We start from the raw sequence: 20,310 nt of genomic DNA on the forward strand, positions 1-20,310 counted from the left end.
TACCATCAGCAAATCGAAGATTAAATCGGGATTCATCTCTGAAGACGACTTGATTCCAATTCCTCTGAGTCCATCGTAAGTGTCGCTGTGCCCACAATTGACGTTGACGTCTGTGTAATTGAGTTAGAATCGGCCCGCAGTATCGCCGGCGTGCTTGAAGGTTTCGAACAGTTTGCGCACTCAGTCTACCCCTAAACAGTTCATTCCTGGTTTATGGAGCCGTCAAAAATCTGTTACGGAGGTGACGTAAGACAATCTGACGATCCTCTGCATGTGACGTCACACTTGGTCGACCTGGCCGAGGGCGATCAGCGGTGGTACCCGTTGCTGTAGACGCGTCTGTAAATCATAGACAGTCCGTCGACTACAACCCATCGTCCTTGCGACCTTAGCTACGGACGTTCCCGTCTGCAACATGCCGATGGCACGTTCACGATGCACATTTGAAAGGCGTGGCATGACAAATGGCCGTAAAGACTTTTGTTTTCTTGTTTTTTTCTTTTTTTGTTAATGACTGACAAGTATGGCTGAACACACGTGCGGTATTATGGCCACGTGACCAGTTGCATGTGAAATTGATTTGAAAATAAGAATAAGACAGACTTTTTACAACAAAATATATAATGGCGTGAATTAAGTAGAGAAATGTTGTTGTTTTTAATGTATTATTTTTATTCATTAATTCTGGTGAAAATGATTGATGGAATTGGTTGAATCATGGATTACGATTGTTAAAGGATACTATCTAAAGCCTTATCCACAGAGGAATGTGCTGTGTCTGTAGCCACGATTCAACAGTGCGAGAATTTGTCTCTACATAAATACCTGTTAAGATAAACTAACAATATCTAAGAATGATAAGCAATGATGACAAAACAATCAGAAAGTGATAAACAGAGGATTTTTTTCATGTAAACACTCGTTCACAGAGAATCAGAAACAAATGACTGTTCAACTATAAAACACAGCACACTTCAACGTATGACATATTCTTATATCGACACCACCACCGTCATGTAACGTATGGATGTGATATTTTAATAGTGTCGTTATCCGCTCGTTTAGACCTTGGCTTTCGCGTAACTGTTCAAGCAATTTCTCCTATCATTACATGAAAGTATTTTATTCGTGTAAACATGGCTACAACTCTGTGCGCGCTAAATTCAATGACATGTAGTTTTTCATTGATGAACATAGTAAACGTCGAGTACTTTCTTCTTCTTTTCATCGTCTTTTATTTGATTGTTGATAGCCTAAATATATAATATAAATTGTTCGCGGATATCATTCAGGCAGTGTTCGTTTATTCATTGTCCATTCATTCATGGAGCTGATTTGTGCAGGGATGAAAGGTTTTAGAGGTAACGTCATTTTCCATTATCGCCCTGAGGAAGCATTATACGTTTTATTGTTGGTTTCTCATTCAGAAACTGTCTCACGTCAAGTCTTGGTCGACTGTTGACTGAGGGTTGGTTCAATAGGATGGTCGTCAAAAAATAGTTCACTATCTATTTGCTGTGAAGTTTTGATTTTCCAATTCGAAATAGTAATCGCGATAGTCAAAATGGAGATTGCTAACATCAGTAAACGAACCAGAGCTCCGACTGCAGCGTCCTTCTTGCGAAAGGGTCTGATACATATGCCTCTTCTACGTTCATCAGCAACTTGACGATTAACCTCAGATCTCGCCAATATATCTTGGACGCACTTTCCATCGGGGGATGACATGTTGTACAATTTTCGTTTTGTTACAAAAACAGGAAGTAAACATGAACCTCAACGGAAGACGATGAATATTGCTTCCACTCCAAGCCAAGAACCAAACTGGACAGATTGTTAACTTTTAAACATAGTATATTTCAATGTCGCTGTAGTATGTTTATATAAAATATACAAAAGATGTGAAAGAAATATATTGCTTCTACTCCCAAGCCTCAGTGACTCATGATTGAGTTTAAATATGGCATAATAGATATAGGCTTTTGTATATCGTCTTCGCGAGAGCTCGTGGAAACTGTGCGCAATTGTTTACCTTGTGCTACATTCCGTCAGCTGTGGTTGTTGGATACTTAACATTTCAATCTAACATTGTTGTCGACACGCGGTTCCTAGTTGCAATACAATTGCAGTCATTCCTTTCAAATCCATATTTCATATTTTTTCTACTACTAGCGGAAGAGTGGCTTGACTATCGCGGCAAACGAGGTAATGTTTTGACTGATTGTCTCAATATGCAGATCAAAGGGATTGTAGGAGAGAAAGGGACGAACCCAATGAGGCTGTATACACTAATTATGTGTAGGACGTGTATCTAGGCTTACACTCAAGACATTGACACTTTACTGTAACGTAGTAGGAGAGATTCAGTGTTATGGTCGTTGAGATAGGGGACAGTGCATCTTCCCGAGGCAAGAGTGTAAACTGACTATAAAAGTCTAGTTTCCACCCTTGCCGAACTAGGCTGGTATTATGGAGTTACATATTGTCTGGACTAACGAGTCTATGCATAGTCCAATCAAAATCTCGCACCGAAATCAAAATCCGGTTTGTAAACTGTCGTGCAGATTTCGATCGATTGCAGTATTTGCAAAGCATGTGCACTGCCAACTCGTTGTCAGCAGATATTTTCCAAATCTTTTGATGTTTTTAATCAAGGTGCTCACGTGATTTGATGCATTTCGCGATGTAAGACCCGTTTTATCACAATGTAGATCTTGATTACCAATCAGATCGTCCTGACTGAGTGCCACCATTTTGTGTGAAGCAAACACAAGTGATACGAGAGGTGGAATCTGATTGGTCCATAGGAGAGGCTTAGAAGGGATATAATTGGTAATAGCCACTGGTGGCGCAACGATCGAGCCCAGGAATTACAGCCTAGTTCGGCAAGGGTGGAAACTGGACTTTTAAAGTCAGTTAACTCCCTTGCTTCGGGAAGATGGGGACAGTGTTGCATGTGATGGAAAAGGAAGATGATAGACAAATACTTAGATAACTGCTCGATGTCTTCATCAGCTTTAAGTTTTCTTCACGTACATAGCTTTTGTTGAATATATCTGTGCACTGAAACTGGGGATACGCATTCCCGACATTCTATAATAAATTAGGTGCGTTAGGACAGTTTTGACAGTTTTGACACTCCAGACATTCAACAACATTCCATAAAAAAACAGACGTGGTATAACATTTCAGACGTTCCATACCCATTCTTAACATTCCATAACAGAACAGATGTACCATACGATTAAAGCGTGAATGAGTACATTCTCCTCTTTGTCTCGATGATGACATTCTACGTATTCATTGTGTAGCTATATCAAGAGATCGAGGACTGTTTTACCCTTTTACGATAGGGTGACATTCTAGTATGTATTTGAAGATATCTACCCCGACTACATTCCAAATAGCTGGCATTCCTAAAGAATTCCTAGGCTGAGCCATTTTAACAAAGGCCACATTCTTCACATTCTTAACATTCATGCATAATGACCCCGTTCTCATTGTGACGTCATGCATGTCTATTAGCATAAAACTAGGCTCATGAATATTCATAGGGCGCCTTCCACGGAAGGCGCTCAAGGTCCACAAAAACATCTACTCTGGTCCAGACTGCGACAATTGCGAGTGAAATGGTATACTTTACAGGTATATCGAATGGTATATTCATAGAATGGTATATGCATAGACTGGTTTATGGAAATGAAAATTATCCTTAGCTTTTGTTTTCTTTGTTAGGAACAAGCAGTGCCTTCCTGAGTTTAAAACCTGAAATATTGGCCCGCTGATGTGGTTTAATGCCCTAACTGATGAGTGAGTGACTTTTGCCTCCCTTGGTATGTATGACAGACAACGCTGGCGATTTGATCCAGAAGAACCAAAATAAGATTTTCTTCTGTGCTCAAAAAACATTTCCCGTAACTACTAGTTCCTATGTTTGTGAAATGTTAGTTATGAAATACATAGCTTTGCATCGTTGCAATTTGTTTACAGTAAAACTTATATCGACTGGTCTAGTCATCGCATCCCAATTGCATGGATCGATGCTCATGGTGTCAATCACTGGATTGTCTGGTCGAGACTCGATTATTGTACAGACCGCCGTCATAAAGCTAAATATTGCTGAGTTCGGCGTTAAACAAACAAACAAACAAACCAAAAATAAGTGTGCACCCCCCTCCTTTAACCGTTCCCTTTCGATTGATAAACACTTGATGCGCACGTAAAATCCCGTCTGTTACTCGCGTGTCCTTCCACCAGTCTCCTGGCACAATCTATCAACAATGATCTGCTCAGTCATGTTCAGTTTGGCATGTAATAAATTCACGTTTACTGCAAGCTTGATCGCAAGTTCAAAATATGTTCATTTTTTATTCATGTGAAAATGTTAATATATGTATATTGTTCGAACCAATTTCTAAAACATGACAAAAGTAAAAAAAACAACAAATGCTTATGGAAAACACATGTAGCACATGTATCAGTCCATGTTTGTCGAGAGCGGCTTTAACACCCATTGAGGACAGGTCTGGGGAGGTATTCATAACAAACTAAAATTATTCTTTAAGTCGTTTTTTTTCACACTTAAGTTGTTTTAGATGTCAATCTGCGTATGCATCGGCGTGAGAACATCAAGGTTAATCGTCGTGGAAAACTCACTAAAGGTATGTTGTTGTTCACCGGGAGAGTGCGCCTGTGTATAGGCCTGTTGTGTTGGAAGAAAGAACTGTCTGACAAGCACGATGATGTCATTTGTGCTGTGGAACGTTTTTATGGCACCAGTGGGAAGTTTTCTGCACCAGTGGGATCCACGCACTCTGGCATCAATGGCAGAAGCGTGTGGAGGTCGGGGATTATGTCGTCAAATAAATATCAACCAACTCCTCCACTCATCCCCGAGTTCACCCCTCATAGTTGAGGTACAGCTACGCCTTGGATGGCGGTGCAACGGTGGATCAAACATTTTTAAAAGGGAGGGGTCCAATCTCATTAAAATCAGATCTTAGTTCTAGCTATCCCATTACTGATCACGTCAGAACGACCTTTCATCCGACCAATCAAAGCGTCGCTTACCAGATCATGAAAGTGACAGTCGGAATGTGTTTTCTAATCATGCAACCTGGAAAACGTTAACACGGGGTATGACAGTTTCGGCCCGTAGTACGACTGATTCCGTCAAAATTCTCTTTCGCTTCCGTGCGATGAACATTTGAACGGAGTCGAGGAGGCGTTGCACACTACGTGGGAAGTACTGCCATACAATCGCAACCATATATAAGACATTCAGAATTATTCGTTTGTTCAGTTTTTGAAAATTTTAATCGAGACTGTGTCAACATATCTAGGCTATTCTCAAACACTCGCGGGCAAACAAACACTCTTGGCCGACACTCGGCGGGAACTCTTGGTGTAACACTTGGAAATGCCGCCTTTGCCGTTGAAGGTTTGATACATCGGTCTCTCCACCGTATAATGTACGCCTGTACTTGTCGTTATCAATCCAAAACTTAATGATAAATTGTCTCCCGAACACTTTTGACAACCTGTAGCTGTGGTAACTTGTGAATGATCAGTCGGAACGAAGCTTTAATGGCGTGCAAGGCATGACGTGGAAGGCATTCACACGGGGCGTACACTACTGAATATCTGACCGTTCAGTTCAACATCCCTGAACATACCCATATCTGCAGCTTGTTTTGTTCTGGAGACAGTAAGAGAAGCACATGGTGAGTGAGTGAGTGAGTGAGTTTGGTTTAACGCCGCTTGTAACAGTATTCCAGTCATATCACGGCGTGAAGCACATGGTGAGTGGGTGAGTGGGTGAGTGGGTGAGTGGGTGAGTGAGTTTGGTTTAACGCCGCTTGTAACAGTATTCCAGTCATATCACGGCGTGAAGCACATGGTGAGTGAGTGAGTGAGTGAGTTTGGTTTAACGCCGCTTGTAACAGTTTTCCAGTCATATCACGGCGTGAAGCACATGGTGAGTGAGTGAGTGAGTGAGTTTGGTTTAACGCCGCTTGTAACAGTATTCCAGTCATATCACGGCGTGAAGCACATGGTGAGTGGGTGAGTGGGTGAGTGGGTGAGTGGGTGAGTGAGTTTGGTTTAACGCCGCTTGTAACAGTATTCCAGTCATATCACGGCGTGAATCACATGGTGAGTGAGTGAGTGAGTGAGTTTGGTTTAACGCCGCTTGTAACAGTATTCCAGTCATATCACGGCGTGAAGCACATGGTGAGTAAGTGAGTGAGTGAGTGAGTTTGGTTTAACGCCGCTTGTAACAGTATTCCAGTCATATCACGGCGTGAAGCACATGGTGAGTGAGTGGGTGAGTGAGTTTGGTGTAACGCCGCTTGTTACAGTATTCCAGTCATATCACGGCGTGAAGCACATGGTGAGTGAGTGAGTGAGTGAGTTTGGTTTAACGCCGCTTTTAACAGTATTCCAGTCATATCACGACGTGAAGCACATGGCCACCAGTGTTGTATTTGATATTCGTGACATAAGAGACAGTTGTGAAGTGTTGCTTATTAGCATGCAAATTTATCGTATGTGTGCTGTACATACATTGAAATACAAATGAACTAATTGCAGCTCAAACGGCAGCACGTGTATTGTCATGGAGTCACAAAGATACACAAGGATTTACAGGCGTGTACAGAGTGTATCAATACAACGTTTTGAATGTGGAAGGGTGCATTATGTTTACCACCTTACCTCTTCACCATCTGACCACTTCACCACCTCTACAATCTTACCACTTCACCTTCGTACCATTTCACCATCTTACCCCCTTACCATCTTTCTCCTTTACCATCCTACAACTTGATCATCTTACTTCTTTTTCATCTTACTCCTTTACCATCTTACAACTTCACAATCTTACCACTTTACCATCTTACCCCTTAACATATGAACACTTTACCATCTTTCCCCTTCACCACATTTCCACTTTATCATCTTACACCTTTACTTTCTTACCCCTCCATCATCTTACCACTTTACCGCCTCCGTGGTCCACTTTACCATCTTGCCCCTTTACTAGTTTACCATCTTTTTCAACTTTCGTAGCATGACAAATCAACATAGTACCATCTTTCCACTCTACCATCTTATCCCTTCACAATCTTACCACGTTACTGGGGTGTGTTACAAAATTTCGTAGCATGACAAAGGAACATAGACAAATTTCTGTACAATCCCATTGATATTATTTTACAAACTTCTGATATTAAGGAATATCCAAATAAACGAACAAAAAATACAATACAAATTCAGCCTGTTTATTCACAAACTTCTGTTCCATCAGACATTTGACACGTGCAGGTTGCACAATGAAATACAAACAATGCTTACAAAACTTCAGTTATTGTACAATATAACTTGAGCCTGTAATGGCAACATTATATTTCAATATTTCTGAATAATTGTAAGTAGTACAGTTGTGTGAGAGTATTCCACGACACGTTTTACACTGTCCCAATCATTAACAAGGTCTTCACAAGTTAAACGTGCTTTCCGCGAAGTAGGGCGTGTTTTATCGATAAAACCCTCCTGATTACATCATTGGACATACACATAGAAAGTGATATTCCTCTTTAATACAACCTTTTCTTCACAGTCTTTGTTCTCTTAAAATACCAACAAATGTACCTGTTTCAACAAATAAATCATGTCAGCTACAACGAAATCGAAAACGGGCTACTCTATAAGTTCGTAAATGTACATTCTACTATCATAGTAGCCTTAAATATAGTGTTTATTGCTTCTATCTTTCATTGCTGTTACACAAGCTGGTGCATCCTATTGATCAACTACCAATGGACATCCACCAACCCCACACATCCCACCACAATCAACCAACTATAAACTACCAATGGACATCCACCAACCCCACACACTGCACCACAACCAACCAACTATAAACTACCAACTGGTTGATATCATGAGCATCGATCCACGCAATTTGGATACGATGACATGCATCAACCAAGTCAGCGAGCCTGACCACCCGATTCCGATTCCGCATGGGTCACTGAAGACCTTTTCTACCCCGGATCTTCACCTTACACACTGCACCATAGTTTACCAACCTCACACACTGCACCATAATCACCAACTATCACACACACACAGACCCCACACACTCAAACACACACGTATCCGTGCACGTTGTGGTTAATCACTCCATTCCTATCCACCCAGGATAGAAAAAATCCGAGTAATCCTTTGAAAACTGCTTCCTTAAACTACTTCCGTTTCTGGCCGGATGTTTGTAGTAGATTGTCTCCCCTCCAGCCAGGAACGAGGCCCACCAGCCGAATGTTCCCACGGACATTATGGAATGATTGCAGTGAGCTAATATAGCTAGATCTACTTCGAATGAGTTATCTTCCATAAACATGACGTCACTTCCGTTAATGTTCTCCTTACACCACGTGACGTGATCCGAGCACACCAGGAACAAGGTTCTGTTGTATTTGTTCCTGTAATACGTCATTGCTGCGGAGAAGTACTGCGGGGAGGCAACCGTATATCCGTAAGCAACAAATTGCTTGTTCTTGGTGATATCCCCTTTACGCACGTGCACGCCCACAATCGTCACGTTGTCATGGTCACTGCCTCTTTGTCGGTTAACAAATGCTTCTCTACTGCCCTGAAACAGGAATACATCCTTTGACTCTGTGTTGCTTATTCATAGTTGTGCGAGGTAGTGAACCTCAGCGCAAACAACAGTTTTGGACTAAATGTATTGGGATTGCCAGAAGTCCGGCTGAGGAAAGTCAGGCCGCGCTAGCGGGTAATACTAAAAACGGATTTCAGACTATTAACGAAAGGTTCGTATCTTGGCAAATATAGATGGGTGTGTGTGATTGTGTGTGTGTTTAAGCGCGCGTGCGTGTGCAGTGATGCACTTAAAACCAAACCAAGGCTACAAAAATGGTGTACGTAAGTGGGGCTTATTGAAAGAATATTCAATGTTTTTTTCAGTTTTGCTTTTTAAATGATTTTGCTTTGGACAAACATGCTGATCACTCCATTTAACGCCGCCACCCACTCACCCATCCAACAGACCCCACCCATTATCTTAAGGCATTATATGTATAGGGAGAGTGTTAATCAAGAATTTGATGTAAAGACAGATGGTAGAGATATTTGTTTAATGGTCAGTCGTGAACAATTAAAAAAATACATATATTAAAGATCATTATTATACATTTTCTTATCACATTTAGCAGTGTCATGTGCATTTGTTTCCATGGAAACTTCAACAATAATTGTTTGAGATGTCCCAGGGTGAAGTATCATGTTGTATGTGTACTCATTACATGGAATATATACATTTTTAAAAGTAATCCCATATATGATATACAACGGACAAATGTATCAGAGAAGGTAATTTTTAATTATTAATGTCCAAAGAAGGATTTTAATTAACGGTGGTAACCATAATTTGTTCCGTGTTCAATGGGATTGAGGTCAGGAGACCTTGACGGCCAGTCCATGACGTTGACTCCCGCATTCTGAAGGAAATTCCTTGTCAAAATTGCTGTGTGGGGTCTGGCATTGTCGTGTTGGAAGATCAAACCGGGTCCATGTGCTGCCATAAAAGGCAGAAGTTCTGGTGCCAGTACCTGGTCGCGGTAAGCAGCAGCGTTGAGGTTGCCACGGATGACAAGAAGCCTGGAACGTGCATTGCCACTGAAAGCACCCTACACCATGACACTTCCGCCTCGAAATCTGTCGACTTCCTGTACACTACATTGGGCGTAACGTTCATGGCGGCGCCTCCACACCCTCGCCCTACCATAAGCAAATCGAAGATTAAATCGGGATTCATCAATGAAGACGACTTGATTCCAACTCTCTGAGTCCATCGTAAGTGTCGCTGTGCCCAAAATTGACGTTGACGTCTGTGTAATTGAGTCAGAATCGGCCCGCAGTATGGCCGTCGTGCTTGAAGGTGAGCAGTTCTCAGACGGTTTCGAACATTTTGCGCACTCAGTCTACCCCTAAACAGTTCATTTCTGGTTGATGTAGCCGTCAAAAATCGGTTACGGAGGTGACGTAAGACAATCTGACGATCCTCTGCATGTGACGTCACACGTGGTCGACCTGGCCGAGGGCGATCGGCGGTGGTACCCGTTTGCTGTAGGCGCGTCTGTAAATCATAAACAGTCCGTGTACTACAACCCATCGTCCTTGCGACCTCAGCTACAGACGTTCCCGTCTGCAACATGCCGATGGCACGTTCACGTTGCACATTTGAAAGGCGTGGCATGACAAATGGCCGTAAAGACTTTTGTTTCCTTGTGTTTTACTTTTTTTGTTAATGACTGCTTACAAGTATGGCTGAAAACACGTGCGGTATTATGGCCACGTGACCAGTTGCACGTGAAAAAACACTTTTGCTACTAAAGTGCTGTGCACATGATATTGATCGATTCACCTGCACAAAAACGGGTGTTATCTGAAGACAATACGTGGTACCCAATACGTGGCCTTTACTGTTTAAATACACAATAAGGGCCCACAATGAAAACTGGTCAAAATGTTAAAATTTTAGGTTTGTGAAGTTTTTAATTGGTTCAGTATATATAGTTTGATTTGTTTTCTATTTAATCAGCAGTATAAGTTTTCGGAACTTTATACACACAGAGCGTTAGAGTATTAAAAAATCAACAGATTGTTTTCAGATACGGGTTGCTGGAACCGTAAATTTAAACATTGAAAAAGGTGCAGCCTGAGGATAAAAAAAACTCGACAAAGAATTATACAGTTCCTATTGTTCCCATTGAGCCAACAGCGTCATATAACAATATAATCTTAGATAGGAATATCGCATTTTTGAAAGAAACAAACATCTCAATAAAAGCGCGTCAATAGGGCAACGTAACAATTTGTAAAACATCGCATTGTTGCGATGTCACGCTTTGGTTAATCTGGTCTGTTTGGGTTTCGTAAGGGCAAAATCGGATTCCATAGATTTCTCTTTCTTTGTTGTTTAACGCCGCATTCAGCAATATTCCGAACAGTGGTCTGTAAATAAAGAAAAGTAACAGAAGCAGTCCACATTCGCCACCACAGGCCTTCAATCAACAGAAATCAAGGTGATTTGATCCCATCCACCTACTATGTACTCATTAAACAATAACCACCACGCCTATGTAAAACTTATCTTGTTTCATAGGCTTCATGTCTCTTTGGGTTCCACCTATGTGTTCATAGTCCATCATGTTGTTGCAGTATTATCCTTCTGCTGTCATTACTTTACCTACTCATGTTATCCGGCTCTTGCATGCAACTGTATGCAATTGTGGACCGACTGCCTTGACTGATCGTGTCATGAAATCTATTTCCTCTTGGCAAGAACAAATCAGAGGATTGGCCATAAACTAAAGTATTGTCCCTCCTAAAAAGACTCGATTATTTACAGACCACCGTCATATAGTTGAGACCCGTGAAGATTCCGGGGTAGAATAGGTCTTCAGCAACCCATCTTGCTGAAAAAGGTGACTATGCTTGTCGTAAAAGGCGACTAACGGGATCGAGTGGTCAGGCTCGCTGACTTGATTGATGCATGTCATCGATCCCAATTGCGTGGATCGATGCTCATGAAATTAATCACTGGATTGTCTGGTCCAGACTCGATTATATACAGACCGCCGTCATATAGCTGGAATATTGCTGACTGCGGCGTTAAACAACCAACCAACCATATAGTTGAGTGCGGCGTTAAACAACTAACAAACAGAAATAATTTATGAATTTATGAATATTTGGTACATGGTTACTTAAATGATGATCTCAGCATCGGTCATGTACAATGACAGGGTCCGGACTGCAGGGGTTCACTGTGCCAGCGTCATGTGATATGATGTTTTCTCCTAACATATGCTTTGACGTTTGCATGTATTTGTTTGCTCATTACATGGACACCTACATATCATCAAAGGGGAAGTAGGTGTCCATGGAATGAGCAAATAAATACATGCAAGCGTCAAAGTTCATGATGTCAATCACTGGATTGTCTGGTCCAGATTCGGTGTTTTACAGACCGCCTTCATATAGCTGGAATATTGCTGAGTGCGGCGTTAAACAACAAACCAAAAAACAGACAAACAACATCAAAGGAGAAGGTTTAGGCCATATTGTGGAACACAGAACTAGACAATACTCAAAAGCTCGTCTTGTTACAATTCAAGTGTACAGGTGCTTGGTTGGACAAACGACCCATAGACTTTGTAAATTTTAAAGCTCCGATTTGTGTGTGTTCTTTATAAAAGAACGATGAACAATGTAGGATATTTTCTTTTGGGACTTTCTTAGGAACCCAATTAGCATCACACAACTTAATTGACATCCCTCAAACAAACTGACATCACGGTACCCAACTGACATCTCACTAAAGTCGGACTTATGTTAAAATGAGGGTAGGGTACATTTATTGAGCAGAACTCGTGTCTTCCTCCCTCTGTGCTGGTTCCTTATACAAAGCTACAACTGCAGAAATAAATTAGATCGAGGTGTCATCAGTTTTGTATTAGATGGTTTTGTTTGTTTGTTTTGTTGTTTAACGCCGCACTCGGCAATATGCCAGCTATATGGCGGCGGTCTGTAAATAATCGAGTCCGGACCAGACAATCTAGTGATTGACATCAAGTCACTGCGAGACCTACCCCTTTAGACAGAATATAAAGCATGGTCGCAGTTACTGCGAGAGATACTCTCGCACACTACTGATATCATAAGTGATGGAACTTAACGTTAATCTGCCTTCCACAAACAGTTTTATGTAGCACATGTATCTCTGAAAGAAAGATTTTGTCAAATTACCTTGATTAAACTGATGGCCTTCTGACGCACATCGTCTTTGAACTTGAACTGTTGGCGTATCTCCTCTGCAACATGTCGGAAGTACATCCATGATTGAAAATACCAGCCAGGCCGATAATTTGTATTTTCACTCAAGTTCAGCAAATCCTTATTAAACTGGCAATGCCGACCCTCGTTGACAAATTTCGCGGTGTTGCATATACAAAGGTCATTGACAACGTTGGCCTTAACCCGGAAGTACTTCAAGAGAGGGTTATCCTTTTGGATCACCACCGACTTGTTGACCTTTGAGGCCATTCCGTACACCGAGGCGTATGCAAACATGAAGTTTCCCAGTCCGCCTTGCACGTGAGAACATATATATCGCTTCTCTCTCTCAAAGATTTCTTTAAAATCATCGCGGCAAGGTTTAGGTGTTGTCGTTGATGTTGTGGAAAATGGAATCTGTTTCAATGCCTGTTCCAGCTGTATCTCTAATTCCGCTACCCGCCTCTTGTATTCCTGAACCTCGTTTAATTGCGTTCTTGACCTTGATGAAGACTTCAAGGTGAAGGTCACCAGGATCATTCCCAGGCAAATGACCGTTACAGTGCCACCTAGATCAAACACAGAAGAACATCAGTGGACGGTGTCGACCATTTGCTATTCAAAGGTTGTTTAAAGAAATATCGTTCCCAAAGCATACTGGAAATAATTAATATTTTCTCAAGGTTCACGACAATATATCTTTCTAAAACTAATGTGGGACAACAGACTTGTTTCGCTACTCCTTGCTCCCACATAACAGCAGGGTTTCCCCTGACGCAGGATTCCTGCGTATTTGACTCTCAATTAAGGAAAAATACGTCCAGAAATAAATGACTGCGTCGTGACTGACGCAATTAAAAAATATCCGCTCGGCATATGGTTTCTGGTTCTTGTTTATCAGCTTTGGATTGTAAATATTACAACTACCTACCTGAACTTATTCATAAACATTTTCCGTAGACAACATATTGTCTTAAAAGTTATGTCTTGTTTTTAATTAATCGTCGTTTTTAGAAATAACATAACTTCGCAAATCACCGCTGCCGCGGGCTAATTTGCATAGCCTATCACATGACCAGACTTTTCTCTCGTTTCTAGACAAACGCTAAAATCAGAACAGACGGGGGCTTTACATATTGTATCACATAATTGTATAGATATGCTACACAACTTTGCGACTGTGAGATACACGACAAAATATATTTGTTCATTAAAGTGATCGTAACACTCACACATCGTGTGGCTTCGATGACAGCACGTGATGTATACTAATCAAAGGAAAACTACGCAAATGGATTTTTTTTTTACGTTTGGGCATATTTTCTCACATGTTTATCTACATGTGTAGACTCGTAAGAACGAAAAAGAATAAAATATTAACATTGGTGCTGTGAATAATGTGTGATGAGTAATGCGGTCATGGTATGTGGTTAAGCGGACCCTATGGAACGGGGTAAATGGAAGTTGTTAGTATCATAGGGACACACGATTTTGCCGAAGGTTAGGTAAACATTATCGAATGAAATTTTAAATAAAATTTATATAATAGATGACAAACATAATGTCAGATATACAGAGAACACATTCTTATTACCAGATATAGTGTAACACCAAGATTAACTTGCGTAATTCAATTCGGATTTGTTATGCTATTTCCGCCTGAAATGATTCTAAAGCCTGCGTGTATTGTACACGAGACATATTTTATCCAGAAGTTAATTGCCCCTAATAAATATGGTATATACTAAATACAAAGCTTCGGGCGTGTTTTTTGTTGCTAATAAACTGTATTCAACCAGAAAATATTACAAGTGTTAAAACGCAACGTCGATTCGCTATTTGGGATTTCCCCGGCCTAATATCAATTCTAAATTAAGCCATTGACCCCTCTAGAGAGTAATATTTAGCGCTATTGATTGGTTGAACCATTGCTTCCCAGAGGGGACAATACATTCGTTGTGTTTGACAGTTCTGTGTGTCGCGATGGCCGACAAAAAGAAACAACTTGGTTTGGGACAATTTCTCAAATTTAGAGAAAACATGAATGAAAAGTCTTCAAAGAAAACGGAAGAGATACGCGATAAAAGCAATTCAAGTACTGTGAGTGACACAGAAGCGGCTAGTCCAAAGAAACCGAAAGTATGTCGCGTTTTCCGGACGGAATGGCTGTCAAAATTCTTGTGGCTAAGATACGAGCGTGGGACAGGTGGAATGACATGTGACATTTGTTTGAATGCAAAACAAAACAATCCTTTTGTGCAAGGCTGCACAAATTACCAACATTCAACTCTCACCCGCCATGAACAGTCGAAAGATCATGTTGATTCCATTAAGATTTTAGAATTGCAAAGACAATTTGAAACCGCGAAAGCAAACGTACAGAATGTTGTGGAAGACAATAGAAATGCACAAACCGAATCACATGTAAAACAACTAAGAACTGTTTATGTGATGGCAAAACGTAACATTTCGTCAGATGCATTTGGAGATTTGATGGAAATGCAAGTTGAAAACGGGATTAGCAATTGCAACAATTTTTACAGAAAGCACGGAATTGTTGACGAGATGGAACAGTGTGTGTTTGATGTGCTAGAAAAAAATCAAATCAAAGCTATCCGAGACAGTCCCTTCTTTGGTGTCATGCTAGATGAAACATGTGATGTGAATGTAGAAAAAAAACTTGCTATCTATGTTAGATACGTTGATGTAAACACTGGCGAAGTTAAGGTTGGTTTTGCTGGAAATGAACACGTTCATGATTGTACTGCTGCAGGGATAGAGGAAAGTCTGATCGAATTTCTTCACAGAAAACATCTAGTAAATGAGAACAATGACAATTTCTACAGAGTAATGGGCCTTGGCACAGACGGTGCCGCTGTCATGACTGGGCGATTAAATGGGTTGGGGGCGAGGCTGAAAAGAAGAAATCCCAAATTGGTGCAGGTCCATTGCGCAGCTCACAGATTAAACTTAGCGGCATCACAAGCAGCTCGTGATGTCCCCTACCTAAACGACTATCACAGACACATCGGCATCTTATACAGATATTATACAGATTCTTCTGTGAAGTATGATAAACTACGAGAGCGGCAAGACCTGTTACATGGTAACAGAAGACAGGTTCAAGAACCTACCTCACTAAGATGGTTATCAGTGGAAGCAGCAGTGAAAATGATTATGCAGACATATGATGCCATTATTATGTCATTGGAAGATGTACATGCAGTGCGAGATCCTAAAGCAGTTGGCTTACATAATTTCATGGCTAGCTCCTTGTTCATTCTTGTAACGGCTTTACTCTTAGATGTCTTGTCCGTAATTGGGATTTTAAGCCTTATATTCCAAAAGGACAAAGTCAATTTGTCTGCGGTTAGACACTGTGTGAATGCAACGATGGAGACATTGGAAACCATGAAACAGGGATCACACCATGTCAATACTGTCCTTCAAGACCTAGGCGCTCCACAACAGGGGCAGAAGACGAATTACAAAAATGTGGAGGTAGTTGACAATGGCCCAATGAGAGACAGGTTTAATTCTCTTCGTGTCAATTACATTAAATCTCTTAAGAATAAACTGTCAGAGAGGTTCCCTCAAGATGATCTAGATATCTTGGAGCGTTTGACATGCTTCTCAACCCTTCAAGATATCCAGACGATCTTGTCACCTATGGTCAGGAACAGCTTGAGAAGCTTTTGGAAAACTATGGAGAACTTTTACAGAGGGACAGAGCCTTGAACCAGTTCCTCTTGTTTAAACATTATGTTAGAGGCTACAAGGGTGTGTTTACTTTTGACCAACTGTGTAAACATCTCATCAGAGATGATGCAGATACATATCCTGATTTTGTGAAGCTAGCTATATTAGCGTGCATTATACCTGTTTCTTCAGCGCCCTGTGAGAGGGGGTTCAGTGTTCAGAATGCCATAAAGAATCCTGTACGCAATCGACTGACTCAACAGACTTATGTTCATAAGATTACAAGGACCGCCACGAGTGACACAATTTGACTTTGGAAAAGCTGTCGAACTATTTCAAACAAGAGAAAGGAGAAAGTAGACCAAGATACTAGTACATGTAGTAGTTAAATACTACTGAGCACTATTTAACACAAATGTGATAATGCTTCACAAGTTCAGTTCAACTTCACTGATCAATGAATGAGTTGGTGATATTATATCATAATCTAAACATGAAATTTATTTTAATAGTTAAGACTGATGTTATTTTTTCGTCCTGACATTACTGTTACTTTAAATTGTTTTATGATCTGTGAAATAATTAAAGATAGTGAAAAAATAAAACCAACAAACTTTGATTTTCATTCATATATCCTTTATTTCTCTGTGGTACAATCAGCTGAGTACACTGACTAGTACTTGTCAACTTAAACTAAAGACTTTAAGTGTAAAATTAACAGTGAACACTTTAAATTTCATTTATCATACAATAAAACATTTGACTCTCAAAAAATATTTTTGACTCCCAAAAATGCATAGGCTGAGTCAAGGTGACTCTCAGATATTGGTGTCTAGGGGGAACCCTGTAACAGTCAGTCCTACGGGTATCGTGATAATCTAGCTCCGTTTGAAGCTGATCCAGAAACTTTTTACCAATGAATGCAAAGACTATCCCATCAGTGGAAAGGAAATGATCTCCGTGTTCTGGGATGCCGAGGGTGTCATCATCTTCCAAAAGACAATACACGGAAGGAGTTATGCTGCAGCTTTGATGCAATTACAGTAAACAATTAAGAGATGGGTCAAACTGAGAGTGTGCTCTTGCATAAGGGCAATGCGCCAGTGCACAAATCAGTCGTAGCCATGGCTGCAATCCACGAGTATGGCTTTGAACTTTGAACACCCATCATATTCTCCCATTTCCAAAACCGAAGAAAAGCTCCATCCTGAATCCATTTCGAATCAAACGATGAGGTCTTGGCAACAGTGGACAACCTAATGGACACCCAAGAGGACTATGAATGGGAGCAAGTGCCTCCAACATGCTCAAATGTCTTTAGGTCTATGTGAAGCTCCGAACATATCAACAGGCCGGAGAAGCTCTAGGTAACTTTTTAAGCAATTGAGTTTTTACTCGACATATCTATTTTTATTGGGTTATTACATTTGTCAATGGGTAACCAATATTTGTTCACTCATCTGTTCATCACTCTTTTGGGTTTTTCCCAAAATGAGTAAACATTTTGAGATTTTAAAAAAAGGAAGTAAAGTTTTGGATGTAATATAATGGTTCTAAATGTAGGCTTGACTCGGAAAGTAAATTAGCTCGTAAATGTGTTTCGTAAATTAGCTCCGTTCTTGCTTGCCGAAAAAGCTTCATTGGGTATTCATGCGTGATGTTTTCAAACAAATGAGTTTTCCATTTAATGCATGCGTTTCTGTACGCAAGTTAATTGAAAATAATTTGGTTTTGAATAGTTTGGAGGGTATTTTACGCAAAAACGCAGCTTATCTGTAGCTCTGAGACCCTCGTAAATACTCCTACATTGCGACGGAAGACAATCTAAAGCCTGTTGACGCTTCATGATCCGCAAGGCTGTTAGATTATTAGTATCAGAGTGGTTACTAATTAAAGAATCTAGTTATCTGTTTAGGGGGACGCCGTACGAGATGCCATAACGTCATAATGGTTGATGTTAATTGGCAGTATATTTTATTGTTTAACAGTGATTGTAACTGTGTTGCGTTGTTTCTGTTGGGAGTCGGAAGATGCTCATTGCATTGTGTTTTGACAGTGATCAGTCGGGAAGTTACTATATTTAGATGCCAGTATAGTGCGTCAATTTCCGGTCCGGTTTCCCGCGGACGGTGATAGTATGTTATGGAAATGTTACGGGGATTTCTATTTGTATTGGGATTAGATATGTTTCAGCTTCAACTGCAAAAAGATTTCGTTAATCCAAAACTATGAGCTGATTTGTCTAAAACAAAACACCTTGCAAGTACTTTTTGTGGCAGGCAACTTCTTTTTTAAAAGGCATCAAGGCACGTCCTGGGCTTAGTGACCCCTGATATGAGGGCGAAAAGGTAGTTTGTTTGTTTGTGTGTTGTTTAACGCCGCACTCACCAATATTCCACCTATATGACGGAGGTCTGGAAATAACCGAGTCGGGACCAGACAATCCTGTGATTAACATCATGCGCATCGATCCACGCAAGTGGGATACGATGACACGCATCAACCAAGTCAGCGAGCCTGACCACCCGATCTCGTTAGTCGCCTCTTACGACAAGCATAGTCGCCTTTTACAGTGAGCATGGGTTGACCTATTCTAACCCGGATCTTCTCGAGGGGAGACAAGTAGGGTTGCTGAAGACCTATTCTAACCCGGTTCTCCCACGGGGGAGACAAGCATGAGTTGCTGAAGACCTATTCTAACCCGGATCTTCACGGGTCCCACCATGAAAATGCTGTAGGTGCAGCATCGTACATATATTGATAGCGTTATTGATGCTTCGCCACTGTGCCTGATCATGTGGTCAAATGTAAAGCATGCTGTCTGTCATTCTCCAGCGGTTCGGGTGTGAATGAACAGTTCATTGTATCCGAACTTTTGTTGGTTAGCATGCTGCACGTGCACCTCGTCAGTTTAGTCCATTGATAATATCTTTGTGACTTGTGGTGTACAACCCCGTTAACCTTGACACACACACATAAGTCATGTCAGTTATTGTCGGGCCCACACCGCCACACAAAAATGTTCTTATGCTGTCTTGATTACCTTATTTTCCAAGTTACAAAATCAATAACGCACCCGAGTGCATTCTTCATGGGGTGTCAAATGACACGTGCTGTTTCTAAATCGAACATAATCTCGCAGATTAGCGAACGACGTATCTATTCAAACTACACGATGTTTTTTTGTCTTCAGAAGACAAGTTGTTGACGCGTAGGAACAAAGCACTCAGTTCACCTCAGGACGCTCTGATATCACCTCACAGCTTGGTTCTGTCTGTGTCCGCAGTAACCCCACATAACAGGTGCGTGTTATCAGCAGAGGGCAGGCAGACAGACGTGTGCAGTCTGAAGTAAAAATGTCAGACTTCTTTATCTTAAACTTTGTTTTGCGGATACTTTTTTTCAAAGTTTTAAAGTCATTTCTGTCATGAATTGGGCTGTGGCAGCAATACAAACACATATTCCTGTACAGTTTCGGTGTCAAACCGGAAAATAGTCTGTAAAAAAAGTTAGTAAAACACGTTATTTATACTTGAGTAACAATTTAATGCTTTATTTGTACAAATTGCAGTAGTTTGGTGTGTTCAGTCCGTCTGGTCTTTGTGTACCGCTCTGGTAAATGTAAAAGTGGAACGGCTCCCAGGCCGAAAGCTATGAATATACAATGCCTATTTGGAAAGTGGTCAAATGTAGCAAATGTTATATTTGGTGTCACCCTTTTTTGGTACAGGATTTTTGAAGGTTGTTAAA

At 40.9% G+C, this 20,310-nt stretch overlaps 1 protein-coding gene across 2 annotated transcripts in view; it reads right to left on the minus strand.

Annotated features, from left to right (window-relative positions):
• Window positions 1-7,280: 7,280 nt before the first annotated feature.
• The window catches only part of LOC124145594 (galactoside alpha-(1,2)-fucosyltransferase 2-like), a 55,546-nt gene continuing 42,516 nt past the window's right edge, over window positions 7,281-20,310 (minus strand). For both annotated transcript variants that reach the window (XM_046515422.2, XM_046515421.2), the window contains exons 3-4: window positions 12,835-13,430; window positions 7,281-8,653 (exon numbers count right to left, since the gene is read on the minus strand). In XM_046515422.2, coding sequence (XP_046371378.2) covers window positions 8,180-8,653; window positions 12,835-13,430 — 1,070 coding nt within the window. In that variant the 3' untranslated portion in view covers window positions 7,281-8,179. The remainder of the gene's footprint in view (window positions 8,654-12,834; window positions 13,431-20,310) is intronic.

This window comes from Haliotis rufescens, unplaced genomic scaffold, assembly GCF_023055435.1.
Source record: "Haliotis rufescens isolate VD_foot unplaced genomic scaffold, xgHalRufe1.0.p SCAF_8, whole genome shotgun sequence".
NCBI lineage: Eukaryota > Metazoa > Mollusca > Gastropoda > Lepetellida > Haliotidae > Haliotis > Haliotis rufescens.